Source organism: Gadus morhua, chromosome 4 (genome assembly GCF_902167405.1).
Source record: "Gadus morhua chromosome 4, gadMor3.0, whole genome shotgun sequence".
Classification (NCBI taxonomy): Eukaryota; Metazoa; Chordata; class Actinopteri; order Gadiformes; family Gadidae; genus Gadus; species Gadus morhua.
In genome coordinates this window covers 27737108-27755863 of record NC_044051.1, presented here as the reverse complement: position 1 = coordinate 27755863, position 18756 = coordinate 27737108, and the positions used below count along the sequence as shown (strand labels likewise).

General features: G+C 42.9%; 1 protein-coding gene across 1 annotated transcript; it reads right to left on the bottom strand.

Annotated features, from left to right (window-relative positions):
* Nucleotides 1-1315: 1315 nt before the first annotated feature.
* Nucleotides 1316-18491, bottom strand: arpc2 (actin related protein 2/3 complex, subunit 2). Its single transcript, XM_030354081.1, has 10 exons — nucleotides 18244-18491; nucleotides 17299-17333; nucleotides 16552-16664; nucleotides 6096-6141; nucleotides 5260-5446; nucleotides 4503-4596; nucleotides 4120-4246; nucleotides 3898-3998; nucleotides 2695-2795; nucleotides 1316-2040 (listed from the first exon to the last, which is right to left on the bottom strand). Exons 1-10 carry the CDS (start codon nucleotides 18315-18317, stop codon nucleotides 2019-2021), a joined length of 900 nt encoding a protein of 299 aa, XP_030209941.1. The 5' UTR covers nucleotides 18318-18491; the 3' UTR covers nucleotides 1316-2018.
* Nucleotides 18492-18756: the final 265 nt, after the last annotated feature.

The window sequence follows — 18756 nt, the reverse complement described above, 5'->3', positions numbered from 1 at the left end:
AACATTTTGAGAGAGAGAGAGAGAGATCCACATCACACGCGTCTAACACAGAGTCCTACTTATTGACCTCTTCCCACAGGTCTTCACCTAGCACCACTTCACAGCTAGCTGCTGCAGCGGTTCAATGCTTTGGACGTTGTTGTTCCTGTCTGTATCCCCAACAGTAGCCGTAAAAAAGTGTGTCATCTTTGGCAGCGTTGCCAAGTACTTACCGGCATCTCTTTGCTTTTTTCTTTTATTTATTTTATTCCGGGCCCTGTCCCTTTGTCAATCATACCATCTCAGAGGGACCTGGGCTGACCGGCGACCACTCGACGATCACTTTTCGATACGGAGCATCCTTATACGCCCTCCTGAAAATTCCAATGAGCTGTTCTTCTCATAGAATTTCAGCTTCTGGAAATTTCTTGCTGTTAAAGTCTCTTTTTTGCATATATCTAAAGAGGTCTTGATTATTAAGCTTAAATTTGTCCTTGAGGTGCTGGAAGCTCAAGACTGAACCTTGGTCTAAAAGTGTGCAATATGCTGTAAGGCCCTTTAAGTTGAGTCATATTTACAGGGCTTAAAATCCTGATCGTAGGCTAACCATTTAAAAATGTAGGATATTCATTTTTACCGGATCTATACGAAAACTTCGATTTAAATAAGGGATTAAATACCACCTGTTAATGTCTGCTGAATTTTTTTTAAGAGGGCCATAGTTAAATCTTCTAATTTGGATAGGTCTACAGTTAATGAGATTCCTAGGTATTTTATGGATTTCTTATCCCTGCCCATTTGATATCTGGAGCGAAGATACTGAGGGGACATAATTTTTTTAACTCTTCTTGCTGTCCTTGTTTGACAATACAACACCACAAATCCTTGTCTTCAATTAATGACGTCTTAATTTGCCCGTCTTTAAAGATTTTTCCAGAGCCCCCCACAATGTTGCAGTTGAGGCTTTCAGGGGGTCTCAAGTGTCAATCAGGGGGTCTCCCCCACTGTAACCATCTCTCCTTCATGCTCGTCTCTGTTGTTCATTGAGACTCATTGCAGCCCTCATCCCCTGCAGCTCAACCTGTCCAGAGGAAGAGATGATTTCTCCAGTCACAGCACCATCAGCGTCCAGACACCGTCACAGGCAGTTCACGACCTACTGTTCTTCATGGACCCATCGTCCCCATGAATAATCATTGGATGGTGTCAATAAATGTAGTGCTTCATTAGACTCGTCTTTCCTGGTTTAAATGTAGTCGAGGTCAACTGATGGAGAACTGTTTATTATATTTTTTTCTTTTCATGCACATGACAGACGAACCACACTAGATAGATGTGATTGTTTTGTAAGTGATTTAATTTTTTTCCCAATGACAATGGTAACCACAACATGAAGGCAGAGGGAGAGGGCAAGATAGAAAGGGGGAGGGAGAGAGAGAGGGGAAAGGAAGGGGAGTTCGGACGTCATTGTATGCCTTGGTAATACTTAAAAGGGGAGGGTTGGGGGAACACATCTGGGGTTAGGACGGGGGTTCGAGAGGAGGGGGAGGCAAGGCAAGAGTACCCAATGGAGTAAAAGATATCGTATCAAAAATGTCTTGTTTTTTTTCATATATATATATATTTATATAGGACTAGTAATTCTCTTTAACTATGCAAAGCAAGGAACAAATGCCCATATTTTGTGTCTTGTCTTATTCCCCCCCCCCCACCCCCCTCTCCATCATCTTTAAGCCTCGGAATCCCTAAGTGGAGCCGTCTTGAATCAAACAGGCAACTCTATTGTTCCGAAAAAACAACAATGGAAAATAATGATCAAATAAAAAACATAACAGCCTGGACATGTTTTCCTGGGATTTTGGGTCAGGAGGGAGGGGGGAAGGGGAGAGGGGAGAGGGGAGGGGGGAGAGGGGAGAGGGGAGGGGGGAGAGGGGAGAGGGGAGGGGGGGATGGGGCGGGCATCCTGAAGTCCTGTCCAATGTGGCCTTTGCGTCTGACTCCTTGTGGGCGTGTCCAGTTCGTCGCTTTCTGATTGGTCGTCAGCGTGTAAAAGTCTTGCCCCTGGAAAAAAACAGTTGGGATCGAACCCACAACCCGTCGGCCCAGTTTAGCAGTTTATTACCGACCAAAACCACAAGAGCGTGGAGGAGACTGATAAGAGAGTGTGTCATCAGTTACGCATTAACCACAGAAGAAGAAGGCCCTTAGGAAAAATAAAAAGGTATGAGGAACAGATTCCTGTAGAGCGATAGGGAACTATCTGCAACTATACAAGTATGTGTTAGCGCAGCTGTAGATAAGACATCTGGAGGAATAAGGTCAATAACATACTTTTCCAAGTCACACACACACACACACTCTTGTTGCAACTGAAACCTAACAGCTTAAATATTTTTATAGCCAAGCGGCATGCCTCAGATACAGTGTGGGAGTGTGTGGGTGCTCAGAACAGATATACACCTAATTTGGATAAACACTTCTGTATGCCTATTTTCGGTTAAATGTTTGGTCAAAATTAGTCCAAAGAACAGTGGACCGTCACATGGCGGAGGGGGAGGGGGAGAAAAAGAGATGGGGGCGATGGAGGATGGAGAAGATGAAGAGGATGGGGAAGATGATGAAGAGGAGGGGGTAAGAGGAGGGGAACATTATGAAGAGAAGGAGGGGAAGAGGAGAGGGGGAACATTAAGATGAGGAGGAGGAAGATGAACTTACGTGATGGTCTTCATCTCCTTCTTCTCAGCGTCAGGGCGGGCCCTGTTCAGCACCTTGAGGAAGTCTGAGGTCTTGGCCCTCATGCGTGTGTGAATGTAGGCCTGAGGACACAAAATGGCCTCTTTCAAACTTTGCAACCTTGCATTCTTGAATATAGTAGAAACCCTTATTAACAGTATTATTACATATATGAAGAACACCAGTGTGTCCTTTCTACTGAGTATGTTTGTGTTCCGTTTGTTGCTGCATAGTAATTAATAACGGTACTTTGGAAAGTGTACATTTTGACTGGAAATTTGTTTTGAAAAAATGTTGACTCGTTTTATTTTAAGGTTGTGAAGATATTTTAAATACAGCGTCAAGCATCTATATTGAAAGCTATGAACTCGATTACACACACACAGGATTACCTGACAATCAATATGTAAAAAATTGCCACCAAACAGATTACAGTACAGGAGAGTACAGAGATTTAGAGCTTGTGTTCGATTAGTTTCTCGGTCTCTCTGGCTAACCATCATCCTGATTGGTGAAATATGGATGATTCTATTAATGAAGGTTTAGGATGGGGGGGGAATGACCATAATCCTTCATCGCATGATGATAATGACTATGTTTTGATTTTGAGTGTTTGAGAGCACTGGCTAGTGACAGGTTCATATGTTGAGAGTGACCAGGAATTAATGTGTTGCAGCTCTGGACTAAAAACTATTTGATCCATACACCGCCAAACACCATCGATCATGGATAATATGGTTCTCTGTAACGGATCAAAACAATGATGCTCCAAATCCATATGCACTCAGAGGTGACATATCTTAATGTCTCTTAAAATACCAGAAAAACTGTTCTGAAGGGGGAGGGGCAACCTTCCGTGAACCGTACCACTTTGGACAGGAGAACCTTCAAGGGGCCACCCTTCACTAATAATTTGATTCCGTGCCTTCTTGTTTGTTCAATTGAATTAAGAAATGAATACTATCTTTTTATTGTTTGAGAACAAATATTGCGATACAATGTCTTGATTTTTATCTTACGTGAGAATTTCCAAACAAAAGAAAACATAGTTGATGCTCTTTAAATAAGGGGAGATCCACTATAGCGCCCTCTGCAGGACGGGAGCAGTCACTTGCGTCCACTATAGACTGATTGGCCGGGTGCGACGTTGGGGCGGGGGGGGGGGGGGGGCAGCAATGCACTGACCTTGGAGCACTTTATGTGGTAGTGCAGGTAGTCGCGGAAGGTGTGGATGAGGTTGATGGTGTTGTCCCTGGAGTTGAGGCTGGTGTGACGTGGGAACAGCACTGCAAGGGCCACAGAAGAACCACACAATGAGTCATTACATTTTCTTAATTTCAGATGTTCCCCCACATACCGACAGTCATTAATGTCGGTATGTGGGTTCATGGTTAGCGGTTAACAGACCGAAGGTGATGTATCCGATGTTGTCCCCGACGGCGGCGTCTGTGTCCTTCAGCTCCAGGGGGGGCTCCCTGTGGCTGAACAGGACCTGGGGGGCCGTGTGGCTGGCCCGCCGGCCCTCCTTGAACTCCTACACACACGAGATGCATGTGTATAAATTTAATTTATAATTACTTGGCAATTAACTGCCATTACTGACGACGAAATGCCAGTTTCAGACATTGAAGAAAAGCAGCAGACGGCCTGTTTTAGGAGGTTGAAATGAACATCTAAATGAAAAGAAAAAATACTTCTAAACTTTCTCATGTTACAGAAAAAAAACAACTTTTCTTTAAACCAAGCGGTCCAACCGCTAGCGTGTGGGGTTAGCATCTTGTTGTCCCCACCTGCATGAAGACCTTCCCGATGATGACGTCATCATCATCTTTGAACACGGTGCTGAACACCACGGTGACGCGGTCCTTCTTAGCCTCCAGGTACCTGCGGGGGGTAGACATTAAAACCATCATGTCAAATGAAGTGGATCATGACAGTTGGCCGTTGAAAGGTCTGACTTTAAAGTCAGAATTTGGAGATTAAAGTCATAACTCCCACCAAGTAGGGGTGGGAATCACAGGGTTCCTCACGATGTTACGATGCATGGCCCGCAATACCGAAAATATGGCGATACAGGGATTCTGAGATAAACAACATATCGTTAGACTATTCCATAACGATACATCACGATGTATATCTAACGATGAATACAAAATAACTGAAAAGGTAAGGTGTTGGATTTCGGTCTTTGTTCACGGTCCAAAGTGAGTTTTTGTCCGTTTCTTTGGTTAGTTAACTTCCGTTCAAGTTGCCTATAATCATTTTATGATTCCTCGAGAAGCAGGGAAATCTGGTTAGAGCGCCTTATTTTATTGACTAAAATTATCGATATTTGGGACGATATTTCATGTCTTACTCTTCAGGAATAGGGCATAAAAATGCAAAATAAATTCTTAAAAAATCTATATATATATTTTATATTGATATTTGGCGCCAGTGTATCGATTCACTTATCGCACGAAGAAATGCGCCGATATATCGCTGTTCCCCCCTAATGTCAAGTGTTTAGAAGAACAACATGAAGCGAGAAGGTGCAAGCGTCCTCACATGGACTCGTCGTCCCGGTAGTGGACCACGGCCCGGGCCTCGCCCTCCCGACCCTCCTCCTGGAACTTAAAGTACTTCTCGAAGACTGAGGCGAAGCAGTTCCTCTTCAGCATGCCCGCCTGGTGGATCACGTCCTGCTTGTCGGCCGGGACCGCATCCAGGTCATACAGCAAGGACACGTTGTAGCCTGGGCGACACACAGCCAATCAGAGAGCACAGGACAGAGGCGGGCAGCAAAACAGAGAAGAGGGGGGAGATTACTCAGATTTTACTATTTATTCCAAGGGAATAACCAAAGAAAAAAACGTAATCGTAAAATAAAAGTAGCGAATAAGAAAGAGAATAAGGGAGAGAGACAGCCAATCAGAATGGGCTCTAAACAGGAAGGCCGCAGATGGTTTTCAATGTTTTTTGTATAATTTGTGGGAGATTCCGATTTTTTCAAAGTAGCTTTTCGTGACATACGTCTTCATTATAATTGACATTTCGCAAAATGGCAAATATTGAACTCTTTGTTTGCGGGACAAAACAAAGACAAGGCATAGCCAGTAATGATATTCAAGTTATGTAGACACACTTGACACGAGTCAGAAATTCCTCTAAAACACTAGCCGCCCTGAACAAATCCTGTCATTAACAAGGCAACAATGTACCTTTGGTATGAGTCCTCAGGAACTCCTGTCATTAACAAGGCAACAATGTACCTTTGGTATGAGTCCTCAGGAGCTTTGAGTGAATCAATAGGACTTCAGTCACGCATCATGGCTTTTACTGTGAAATAATAGTGGGGTCTAACAATGTGTAAATGCATGCAGGAGTCGTAAAGCAGAACCTACCAGACTCAGGCGACACCAAGAAGTTCCCATAGACTCGCTTCAGCAGCTGCAGAGAAAAGAGGACATGATAGAATTGTCTATATGGATACTTACATTTTACTTCCTCCTTTAAATTGTATTAATAGTTGTACAAAATTGCCCTTTGTTAAATAATAAACTTTTGTTTTAAACAGGAGTAGAGTGATACCACTTGAGATAAATTCTCATTCCCTGGTCCAGCATATTTATTCCTCAACCAGTGTTTCCCATATATGAATTCAGCAGCAGCACTGTTGTCAGTACCAGACAACAGTGGAAAAAAATAAGACATGTTTCTGCCAAGTTCAATGCAAATTTGCACAATGATCTGTTCTCAGCAGATATCTTGACTCTGTTGGTTATGTCATGTCAAATTTGGAAGCTTAATCTGTACATTTTTCCCCAAAGAAATCTCATCAGAAGTGTCCATTTAAAGGGTTATTTTTCAAATTTTCTTTCATGCACATGATGCCCTTAAATGTATTGTCCTTTGCTGATTTGGCTTGAGGCAAGGCAAGTTTAAAGTCATACCAGCCTAAACACTAATAATCATAATAAGCTTAATACCAGAAGATGTGTAATGGTTGCATAACAAAAGGCAGTAACCCCCCACTCCTCAGAACCAGCTGTCGTGCGGGAGGCTATAATTTATACCAGCCGAGGCAGACATCTTTAAACAGGTCCGTCTGTGTGTGTGCATGTCTCTCTGCCGGGGAATGACTGACTAACGCCGCCGCCCCAGATGTATGCAAATGTGTGTGAGGTATGGCCCTAATGTACAGATTGGTAGAGGACGCTTGACAACGCACTGATAGGGGAATGCACTTATCGTAAAGATTACACCTTCTGTCAAATGTATTGTTGATTGTTTCCAAGTGGTTTTGACCGCCAAGCTCTAATTGGTCGAGGAAGAGGAATGATGCCTTGGGTTAGGTATGTACGTTGGGTCGTTAACCAGTTGTGCTTGGTCCCCGTTTTGATATTATCATTATTTTAGCGGACGCTTTTATACGAAGTGACTGTTGAAGGGCCGTTGGCCAAATGGGATTTAAGGAGCAGACTGGCCATCTCTTGCACTAGCCCAACAGGAAGACGGCAGACATGGGGATCGAACCCAGTGATTTAAAGGAGACATATTATACCACCTGGTGTGAGTTTGATTAGCCTTACAAGCTGTTTCGAAAATTGGTCACATATGACATCACTAGTGGGCGTGTCCACCTAGATCTGTGCTGGATAGATGAGCAACGTTTACCTCAGTCCACTGGGTAGGCTGGTAGACTGATCTATCCAGCACAGATCTAGGTGGACATGCCCACTAGTGATGTCATATGGGGCAGATTTTCGAAACGGCTTGTAAGGCTAATCACACTCACATCTGGTGGTACAATAAGTCTCCTTTAAGATATAGTCAGAGGGACTTTACTCTTCTCAGAACATAAATAGTATAATCTGATTCAGAACTTTTTATCTCTTTATCTTTTTTTCTCCCATTTAAATCATCGTCTGTAGATAACATTGCAGCAAATAATATACTCCCACGAGAATGAATGCAGAATATAAACCGTCATCATTATTTTGTGTTAATACATTACAGACGTGAAGATAGAATTATTACCCAAAACAAAAAAAAGAAGCCTGAATAACTGAAAAGCATTTGAATCCAAATCTGTATAGGAGGAAACCTGGTACATTCCCAGGGGCATTGTGGGACCTGTAGTCCATTTGATGGAAGAATGCCAGCAGGGCATGTCTGCACTCGCAACGTTCACCACAACCATGTTCCTTATCTCTCCAAACAAACCCCTTATCCACAGGTGAGTTTCTTCTCCCTCCAAGTCTCACTAAATGGACTCCGGGTGCTTCTCACAGGCCAAACTAATCAAAGAAGATACGATTTCCCACAGTGCAAACTCAAACCCGATCCAGCAGAGTCTAATTTCCCCTGATCTGCCTCTTGCTTGCAAAGATACAGAGCGGTAGGGGAGGGGGATGTTAACAATATGAAGAAGAAAAAAGGAGAGAGACTGTCGTTGGAAGGAAGCCCACACACACACACACACACACACACACCCCGCCCCCCCCCCCCCCCTTCCTGGCCTGGGGTGAGTCAGATAGCTCACTTCCTGTTTCTAAGAGGGGCCCAGGCAGCATTCTACCATACATGGAGAGAGAGAGACGGCCTCACCGGCTCAGCATGTGGTGAAGCACGTAGACCTTTTAGAATGAACCCATTACGCTCACATATTCAACATGAAGTGATTCAGGGTTGGGCAATCGTCTACAAGCTTCCATCGACCGATAGCGCCCCCTAGCGATCGCCGATAGTCAATACTATCGGGGGGGGGCATCTTTTAGGGCCCTATGAAATCCGCGATAACGAAAACGCAGACGGAATCACGGAATTGGACAATAAAAACGGAATCAACTGATAATTTTTTTTTTATTATTATTTTTTTTTATTATTTTATTAAAGGGCAACTTCACCCATTTCACATAAGCTTTGTATTTTTAGAACCCCCCGCATATTTTTGAATGGTCTAGCATCATTCCCTTATTTTCTGGAGAGACTGGAGAGATCCGTATCGATCTCCAACACTTCCTGTTTTCAATGACGCAATATGACGATTTTTGCGTACAAGAAAATAGGAAGTGTAAGAGGGGATGATTCTCGTAAGACTACAACCACTAGTGGGCACTAGTGGGTCCCACCCCCTAGAGGGGGGTGGGACCCACTGACGCTACAGACCTATTAGCAGTGTAACGCGTTGCAAAAGTAACGCGTTACCGTAATATATTACATTTAGGCAGTAACGGAGTAATATAACGCATTACTAACTATATTTCGGTAATATTATTAGTTACTGAGTCCGGTAACGCGTTACAGTCATGGACATAATAAAGGATGGACCACGGACTGGAAAGTGGCCGCCCATTCATTCATATACAAACTGCTCAGTGGCGCAGGGTAACATACAGGAGCGATTTGCTTCCGCGTTATGTGGCCAAGACACGTGGCCTAGTCCGTGACATACCGGATGCAGAAATATAGAACGCATGCGTGCCCATCCCCCCACTCCGGTCCAACAACAATATAAAATGATACCGTAATGCATCTGTTCTTTGTCTTTGGATCTTTTGAATAAATGGATCAATACATGATGAATCACAATGATCGCAAGCAGAGGACCGTGAGAGTTATTGAGCAGCAGATGAACCAGTCCAAAAATCGGACACGTTAACGGAGCACTGAACTAGGCCCTCTCGGATGCCATTTGTTTCACTACGACTCCTTTCAGCTGCACACCCCTCTTCCCCAGCGAGATAACGGCTAATAAAACGCTTGAGGTGGCGTTTTGAGGACATGGCATTTAAGGTAATTATGAGCCTTTGATTGATATCCAGACATTTTTTGTGGAGACACATTCCTGTTCCCCACTTGTATTGGAGTGAACAGAGATATCTACTTCTGGGTCCCATGATTTGAGGGACCCGTACACAGCCCGCTTAAACAGCTGCAATACCAGGCTTGGCCGCTGAGCACTGGTGGTTTGCGGAAGTATGCAGTGTTCCTGGGGGCTTGGTTACAATCCGAGCCACACAAACTCCAGCCCTTGTTTGGCTGTATATTTTGTCTATTAAGACTTTGTTGTTTGGTCCTAACCAAAACATTAATAGGCTCTCAGCATAAGTTCCTTGTAAAGTCTCTGTGGGACTGAAATGTTGAATGTGTTTCATTATTTATGCTGTTCTCATGCTCTTTCTTATTACTGCTATTTACTGCTATTTCAGGGCAGGATATATGCTCAGGTTCTAAAATACTTACAAAACATGCCCTGTCTGGTGGCTGTCAGACGTCATTCTTGAAGTGCACTTTTATTTTATTATTGAAATAGTATAAACTATTAACATGTTTGATTTCATGGGAATCCAACTTTTTTGTTAAATGTTTGTGTGGCTGCACTTTGTAACTCGGGAGCTAATAAATGAGGCATAGAAAAAGAGTTTGTGTCTTGTCGTGTAAAGGTTTTGGTTGTTTAATTATTCTATATCATAACATTATTGTAATTCAGCTATTCATGGTACACACTACATGCAGATGCAATATAGACCTCATTAGACTTTAATGTTTGCCCCCCCCATCCGCCTTGTCCTGAATGTTGATTTTGGTGAAAGTAATAAGTAACTTATTACTCTACACAGAAGGTAATATTGTAAAGAAACTTATTACTTTCAAATGCAAGTAACTAGTAATATGAAATATATTACATTTTGGAAGTAACTTGCCCAACACTGCCTATTAGTGGGTGCGACTTCACCAGCAGAAACTAACATCCACAGCGTCTGAAGCTAAGATAACAGAGGCTGTTGATAAAACTGAAGTACATTGGCGGAGGGCAGCCTACTGGATCTGACATAGAAGATGGCTCCATGCAAAAGTTCACCATTTCGAAAGAAATACAAACGAGGACTACCGCATTTTCCGCATTGTAAGGCATACCGGATTATAAAGGCGCACCTTTAATGAATGGCCTATTTTAGAACTGTTTTCATATATAGGGCGCACCGGATTATAAGGCGCATAGAATAGAAGATACTGCAGTCAAACGTTTGACTGGGGTTGCGTTATGCATCGACTAGACCGAGCTGTGCTAAAGGGAATGTCAACAAAACAGTCAGATAAAGTCAAACTTTATTAAGCGTTCTGACAACTCCGGTCACTCCCATGGTAGTCTGGCTGAACGGAAGTGGACAGCGTCTATTGCTTAGCGGCCGATTTGGCCGCGACTCCTCCCCTTCCGGTTGCTGGCGTTACCAAGTTTTCGAAATTGTTTGTGGAACTAGACATCAAATCTTGTTTAATTTTAATATAATGTAATTACTGATTACTGACTATCTGATTTCATTACAATGGTAGGACCACAACATAGCCTATTTTGACATTACCTTGGAAAAGCCCAGACTCTCCCCGGGGATTCTCCCCGGGGACGATGCGTTTGCGGTCACGACTATCGGCGGTTGGTGTGGATTTGGCGCATCGTTTCACTCTGACGGCGGCATGAGCGTTTGACATGGATTAACCAATGAACCGATCCGTTCCACTTCACAATAGCTCCTACGGTATTTCTTTAGTAGTGTTCTACAAGAACCACATATAAATGTTAAAACGTCGTACGTTTTTATAGGTCCCGTGAGCTCCTCAAGGGCCAAAGTGTATGGTGGCTTGAAATCATCGTGACAAAGAATCAAACGATGTTTGTTCTTTTTATCTATAAAATTATCTCCACATAGGCGACATACATCGTTAATGGTTTTTTGTGGCGTTTGGGATTGAGCCATTTCTGACAGCCTCTGAACGTCAAGAAGTTCCGTCAAAATAATTTCCCCCCCGGCACTATTTTGCATGGACACCGCTGCTGCTTCCCGGGCTTAGCCCCGCCCTAGACGATTGTGATTGGTTTAAAGAAATAAAACAGGCCCGCCCAGTTTCCCAACGGATAGACGGCTCGAGGTAGCGTGGCTCCAGACCATTCTACTTGCTGTAGTTTGGTCTGGCTTTGCGAGACTACTCCCATGGTAACGATGTTCAAACGTTAATGTGCATATTAACAATATCTCATCAATATCTGATCAATATCAATATCTCTTAACAATAAGCTCACTTTTCAGTTCATTCCCCGTCTACGAATCCCTCGAATTCTTGTGTGTCCGAATTGAACAGTTGGGCGAGTACGGCATCCAACATGCCCGGATCCCTCTCGTCATTATCCGAGTCAGTGTCGCTGCTGTTGCCTGGCAGTTCAGTGATTATTCCTGCCTTCGTGAAAGCTTGGACCACAGTTGAGACTGTTATATCAGCCCAGGCATCCACGATCCATTGGCAGATAGTGGCGTAAGTCGCCTGGCGCTGTCTTGGTGACGTGATGTTCGCCTTCTTGGCCCCGTCCACACGAAGCCGATTTTTTGGGTGAAACCGCATAATGCTACGGCCACACCAAACGCGTGTAACGTGCCTAACTTGACGCTTGATCATTGTGTGTCACAAAAATGGTTCAACGCGCCAACGCGCCTGTGGCTGCGCTGGATTTAGGAGTCCGAGGTAGGAAACCCAAACGCTGCCGTGTTTGGGTGCATTATAGAGTTTAGATCGGGTTAGATTAAATAATCTCGGATATAAATAACAATAATCGGGTTAAATAAATTCACTTGGTGTTTCTGGTGTGTTTCCAGCATTCGTAGTGTTGATCAGCAGATAGTCCGCCAAGACGTTGAGGTTGCTTAGCAACCAGAGACGCTGTCCATGCAAGTGAATGGAGCGTTCCCTCTTCGTCATAACTATCAAACCAAACATCCTTCACATTCAACGAGCGAACATGATGAAAGTATAATGCACATTTCTCGCTAAAAATGTTTACATAAACGCATTTAATGGCGTAACTATGTTACTATTTCCACCCAGAATAAAGAAAGATGTCGGCCGTATGCTTCTGTGCAAGCGTCACTACTCTCTGCCAGTGACGTCGGGTCAAGCTCCACGCTGATTTGTTCCATTAGTAGATGGAACAAGGAGGTGTCCGATAGGCGGAGATGATCAGCGGGAGTGGCCGCCAGCGAAGCAGTGCATGGTGGGAGTTGTTGTCTTCAATCCACAAGCGCCAAAAAGTCACTTTCTGCCTTTTCTCGGTCAAGACGGCACCAAATTAGAATTTTATTTTATTATTCGACTACATATAGGACCCAATTTCAATACATATTCATGCCTCCACCGGTGAAATGCTCCTTTAAGCAGGAAAGTATTAAAAGTAACAAAGTTACAATTTAAAACGGGCCTGTCTTAGTAAAATAACTGATTTCCAGCAGGTTCCTGTTCTTCAGCACATATAACATGCAACAGGGACAAGGCACATCAGACGTCACATTTACAATATGTAGCGGAATGCAGCGGAATTCGCCATTATTTTGGTGAAATTCAGTTCCGAGGGAAAAGGGAAACACAGGTGACATTAACGTCACTGAATGTTTAGCAGTCACTCGCACAACAATGTTTAAAAAGAAAACCACCACGCAAACAATAGGTCCCGCTCCTAACAAGAAGCCGAAGAAGAAGTTGAAGCGCCCGTAATTCGGTTCTAACCCCAAATTCAGAGCCGAATAATATCCAAAACACTTCTATCACTCAGGTGTTTTGTAGAATATGTCAACATACTATCGATTGGAAACGCAAAGATACGTGCGATGACCACTTGAAGTCCAAAATCCATATGAAAAACAATGAACGGCGTAGCCAGGGCACGCCCCTTCAAACAACAATTTGAGTTTATAAAAAAAGAGTGCAATGTTGTGATGTTTTAATAAATGTAGGCTTCTCTGATTAAATTGTATTCGTTCGCACTTATTTGACACTCGTTCTGATGATTTTAAGTGTAAAAACGAAATTAATGAAAATTAAAACGGAAAAAACAGAATTTGGAAAAAAATAGAACAGAATTTGGAAAAAAATAAAACGGATTTCATATGGCCCTAATGTTTATAATAATTTTATAATATTAATTATTTATAATAATTTATCACTTTGAAAAAAATCGCGTTTTTATTTTTCGAATTTTTTCTTAAAAACGAATACGATGGTCTTCCCCTTGGACCAGCGTGAGCCTCCGCTGATTTAAGTTTCGATGCGTCGGCGCCGGCGGCGCTGTCATGATGACACACGCTGATGACACACAGCTCGTAGCTGTGTTCGAAATCGTTCCCTATCACGGATATAGTGCACTATATAGGGTGCTCGCTATTTTGTAGTGTTGTTCGAATTCTCACTGGTTAATTTCATGCCCTATATGCACTTAAAATACCCAAAATGTTAGTGTACATATGATGTTCCCTACATGTTATTCCCATATACCACAATGCGTGTTTTTCCGGAGGAGAAGAAGAAGCTCAATAACCGCAAGCGGCGAAAACGACTACATTTAATGATGGAGTCTCCGGCTTTCGTTTAGAAATATCAACAATTTATTTGGGATTTAACAAGAAAATGAAACATTCAAAATTAATAAGAAAAACCTTGTTGAAGGAAATGTAACATTCAACATCAATACAACCTCCAGCTTTCCTCTTGAGTGCCCGGTTGTTAACACAATCTGGGCGCATCTGTCTGCGTCACACAAATACCCCGCGCATTTACTGACGCAAATGACGTTTAGAAATGTTCAGCGTAGTGTCCGAATTCTCGTTTGTTCGTTCCCTATGTAGTGCACTATATCATGAACACTATAGGGAATAGTGAGTGAGTGAATAGGGAACGATTTCGAACACTGCTCATGTACCACAGCTGTGACCCGGAAATGGTGCAGCGGGGTGTGATGTCATTTCGCCGTGCGAGCAGACCGGTAGGTTTCGAGCCCCTCCCCTCTCCTCTAGCAGCAGTGAGTGAATATGGCAGGTCAGCGCTACATAGTATGTTTTCCACCGGTGCCAGTTCATTTCAATTACAATTTGCGGTGCTTTTCAAGTTGAAAAAATAGCTACCACAGCGCTTTTAAAAAAATAATAATAAAAAATAAAAATAAAAATAATTAAAATATAATTATCGCCTTTTTATCGGCTACTTGAGACGATCGACGATGGAATCCATCTATCGTCGATAGTCGATAGAATCGACTATCGGCCCATCCCTAATTCATATCGTGAAAAATTCATCATTAATTATGAATCCCTTGCAGGGTTTCTGCTAGCCATTATTCTGGTCGGCCAACGTGGCCAATAAGGTTCTAATGTACCGGCCAAATGTGAACTGTAAAGGCTCGATTTAATTCTGCAAGTTTGTAATGATACGCTTGTGCCGACAAACAAAACAAACATTTGTGTTGTAACAAATAGGTGTTTTCCTCATGTTCCTCTTGATTGTTACAGCAGTGGGGTTCTAAAGAATTTTGTAAACTGATGTCTGATCCGCCGTTAGGGTGCTTCTGCTTTCACAACTATAGTCCGGTGGACTGGTCAGAGATAGGGACGAGGTTGGTGCTTGTTAAATTGTCATTTTGTGTGGTTAGCGACCACACAGGACTTTGTTGGGTTAGAGCAGTGGTTCTCAACCTTTTTTGAGCAAACGCCCCCCTGACCTTACCCTGATCCTCTGGCGCCCCCCCCCCCCCCCCCCCCCCAATAAACTAACAACCCCACTCCGTGGAGACTACGCTCAGAAGCTGAACAAGAGGAAGGAGGAAAACGGACTATGAAACAAAATTTGATATTTTTTTCTTGCTATCGGCCATGTTTGATGTGTTGTGTTGGTTATTGAACTGTTAACCGGCAAACTTGGGTTATGTTTATCAGCGTTACTATAGAGATCATGACGATAGCTGATGTAACGGGAGTCCGGGCGTGTGCAGGACCGAACCGCGCTGTATTATCACTGTTCCACTGCGCATAGACAGTAACTGTCTAGTAAGTAGCTGAGACGGTAGAGGGGTTGGAAACCAATAAATGAAAATAGGCTATTTATTTCAGGTAGCCTATTTTTTCACCCAAAAAAAAAAAAAAAAAAAAAAATACGATTTTTTTTTTTTTACCAAAAATGGAATCAGGTTCCCAGCGCCCCCCTAGGTTGTGTGAACGCCCCCGTTGAGAAACCATGGGTTAGAGGGAAACTAACAACCCATCCTTGTGACACATCTATAGTACTTAGTTGTGTAGCATCTTATCCTAACTATCTTTGTTGTATACAGGCAATGGGTTAACGTAGAGATGTTGGTGCTTGGCCCATGGTTCTATGAACATCCTTACTGTACCGACAGCGATATATTGTTGCTTCTCTTTCTTCTGACAAATGTGCTTATTGTAAGGGCTTTGGAAAAAAAACCTTTGCTAAATGCCCTGAATGTAAATGGACAATAATAGTGGATCAACCTTGGGCAGTCTTGCGTTTTCGTTATGCTGATTGATGTTTTTTCCACCATTAGCAAACGCTTTATATAGTCGTCCAAACATATTTCAATCAACGCTTTCACCTCCTGATATCACCATGTCTGACCGCAACTCATTTGAATGCAGGAAAGGTTCGTTTTTTACACCTGGCTAAATAGTATTATTTCCAGTTTGCTTCCTATAGTCGTGTTAGGTTCACACCTGAAGTGAACCGGAGTAGCCCAACATGTAATTAGTTGATGCTATGGTCCAAGGTGACTCACAATAAGGGCATGAAACCATGAAGATAGTACCCCAAAAGTGCACAAATCATTTAAGTACATCAAGTGCTTCAAATAACCAAGCTGCTTTCACTGCTACAATATAGGAGCAAGAGATTCATTAGGGTTCTCTTCGAAGCCCCGTCCTTAAGTGGACCAGAGTTAGTTAGTTTGTCCACAACAGAGTTCAAATAAGTGGCTGTGGTCTCTCTCTCTCTCTCTCTCTCCCCCTCCCCCTCTCCCTCTCTGTGTACCTCATCCGCGCCATGCTCCTGCAGCTCCTTGTAGAACTTGAGGGAGATGCTGACCATCACCTTGGTCTTCTCTCCGTTGGGGTTGGAGATGTGGTAGAGGACGCCATCGAAGTCTGGGGGAGGCAGGGAGGGTTGAGGTCCAGCACTTCATCTGTCCCTCCAATAACTGACAATTAACTATCGAGTCGTTTAGCAGGGAGGTTTTAACACCAATGGGAGATAGGAGTTCTGTCATTAAGGAGCAGGTAGGGGTTGAGCTCATGCTCACTGATGCCTACGGGTAAGGCTATGGACAAAAGGAATTGAACCCAGGGTCTTTCAGCGAACCTTAGTGAGTTAACCCAGCCTCCCTTATTCTACCCGATGACATAATGCACAAGACACCAGAGGGGAACAACACATATGCGCACAGAAGGCCTGGCATTAATGGATGATAATTAGGGAAGTGTGTTGCTATGGTAGCATTCATTTTCCGGTTTGTAAAAACAAATCCTAATATAGGTTCTGCTGAACAATTGCACCCCATTGGATGTTGACGTGGTTTGGGATACTAAAAGTTTTTGTACTAAATGTTTTGTATTAAATTTGCTAAATGTTGTATTTGCTGTGCATAGTTGTTCTATAAGGATCGGATGAAGGTGTGAAAAGTAACTCTTTGGATGAAGACAAGCTAAATAAAACGGGGGTAAGGTGCAGGAGAACAGTTTGAAATATCCAAATGTAATTTGAATAGTCACACAACCCAACCTGCAAAGGTCACCTCCACAGCCTCCGGTTTTGTTCTGAAATGAGAAAATCAGTCTGATGTTTCAAGCAATACTTTAAAAACAGCTTTAAAACCGCACAGTGCTCATCATTGTAAAATAACCCAAAATCAAAAATATGATCCCATGTTTAAATTAACACACAACATTTGAATTCTCTCATAAATGATATTGCATTTATTGGTAAATGTTGTATTCGTAGGACTTAATGTATACAATCGATTGTACTATACACCATGCTCCACCTTGCAAGGACTTCAAAAGCAGTTATGTGTGCAGAAACAGAGCTGCAGGCGTTGCAGAAACTTGACCAGACTGGAGCAGGAACGCGGAAGTGTGTGAAAGGGCGACGGCCTGCATAGTCTAGCTTTCATTACACATTAGATTTCAGACGATACATCTCCATGTAGTGTGCACTGAACAGACATGTTAGATCAGGACGCTGTAGAACCATCCAGTGTGAATTCCTGCCAAATAGTCGCATTCAATTGGGATAATTTAATGATAAATTAAATATCTCCCATCTTGCATTCTCGTCCCCGGGGATCTGCAGTTTGGATTTTGTTTATCTCGGATTCAACGTGTGATCATGTGTCACACAGCGTGTTGGATGTTGCAGTGTTTATGTTGATGTGTTGGGTTGTGTAGTGCTGTAGCTCAGCAGTGAGGTAGCCGTCAGCAGGAGCCTCAGACAGGAGATGGGAGCCACAGACACACCCCACCGCTCGGCGAAACCCAGCTAAAGTCAAGCTAATATATATTATATATTAAAGCTTTTGACCGGGGTTGGTGTTTAGGATGTGTCCCGGGGAATGCTTGTATTTTACATATCTAAACTATATTATAATCGTTCAGAATTGCTGAGAAATGATAATGGAAAAACCTTAGGTTAGCCTGTTAGCCGGTTAGCAACAGAGATATAACTCACCCGTTGGACGCGCCGTCGAACTTAAGCGACAGCGTTTCCTCTATGATCCGGTTGTTGATCTCTAGCAGAATCATTGCAGCGAGGGCCGATGTGGAATACGGGTAGTTGTTGTATAAAACGATCGACTCCGGTCCGAAAATTTGGTCAAATTCTGCGATTTCTCTGACAGTTATCCTTCATTCCGGGCTTCCGTCTTTCGCTTCCGCGTCCCCGCCAGCCGCCACTCAGGACCAAGCCACAGACGCCTGTCCGCTGCGTGCCTGTACCAATTCAAAACATTTTAAAACATTAAAATTATGTCTGATTCTAACAAAAACGAATTATATTAAACATATATGTTATTATAAAAATAGGATGAATATAATGATAAGCCTATTAATAATCATTTATATAATATTATTGCATTTATTTTGAATAACATCTACCTGCCTGTCTACCAATTGATGTATGAAACCACGTTTACATGATGCATGTGGATTTTAAAATGTGAATTGTTATAGCGTGTGTTATGAT

Coding starts and splice junctions, on each gene's coding strand:
- arpc2 (XM_030354081.1), bottom strand. CDS start 18,317: ATGATTCTGCTAGAGATCAACAACCGGATCATAGAGGAAACGCTGTCG. Junction 16,665..17,298: donor TGTGGAGGTGACCTTTGCAG/GTTGGGTTGTGT, acceptor TGCCTCCCCCAG/ACTTCGATGGCGTCCTCTAC. Junction 4,247..4,502: donor TCGGGAAGGTCTTCATGCAG/GTGGGGACAACA, acceptor TCGTGTGTGTAG/GAGTTCAAGGAGGGCCGGCG.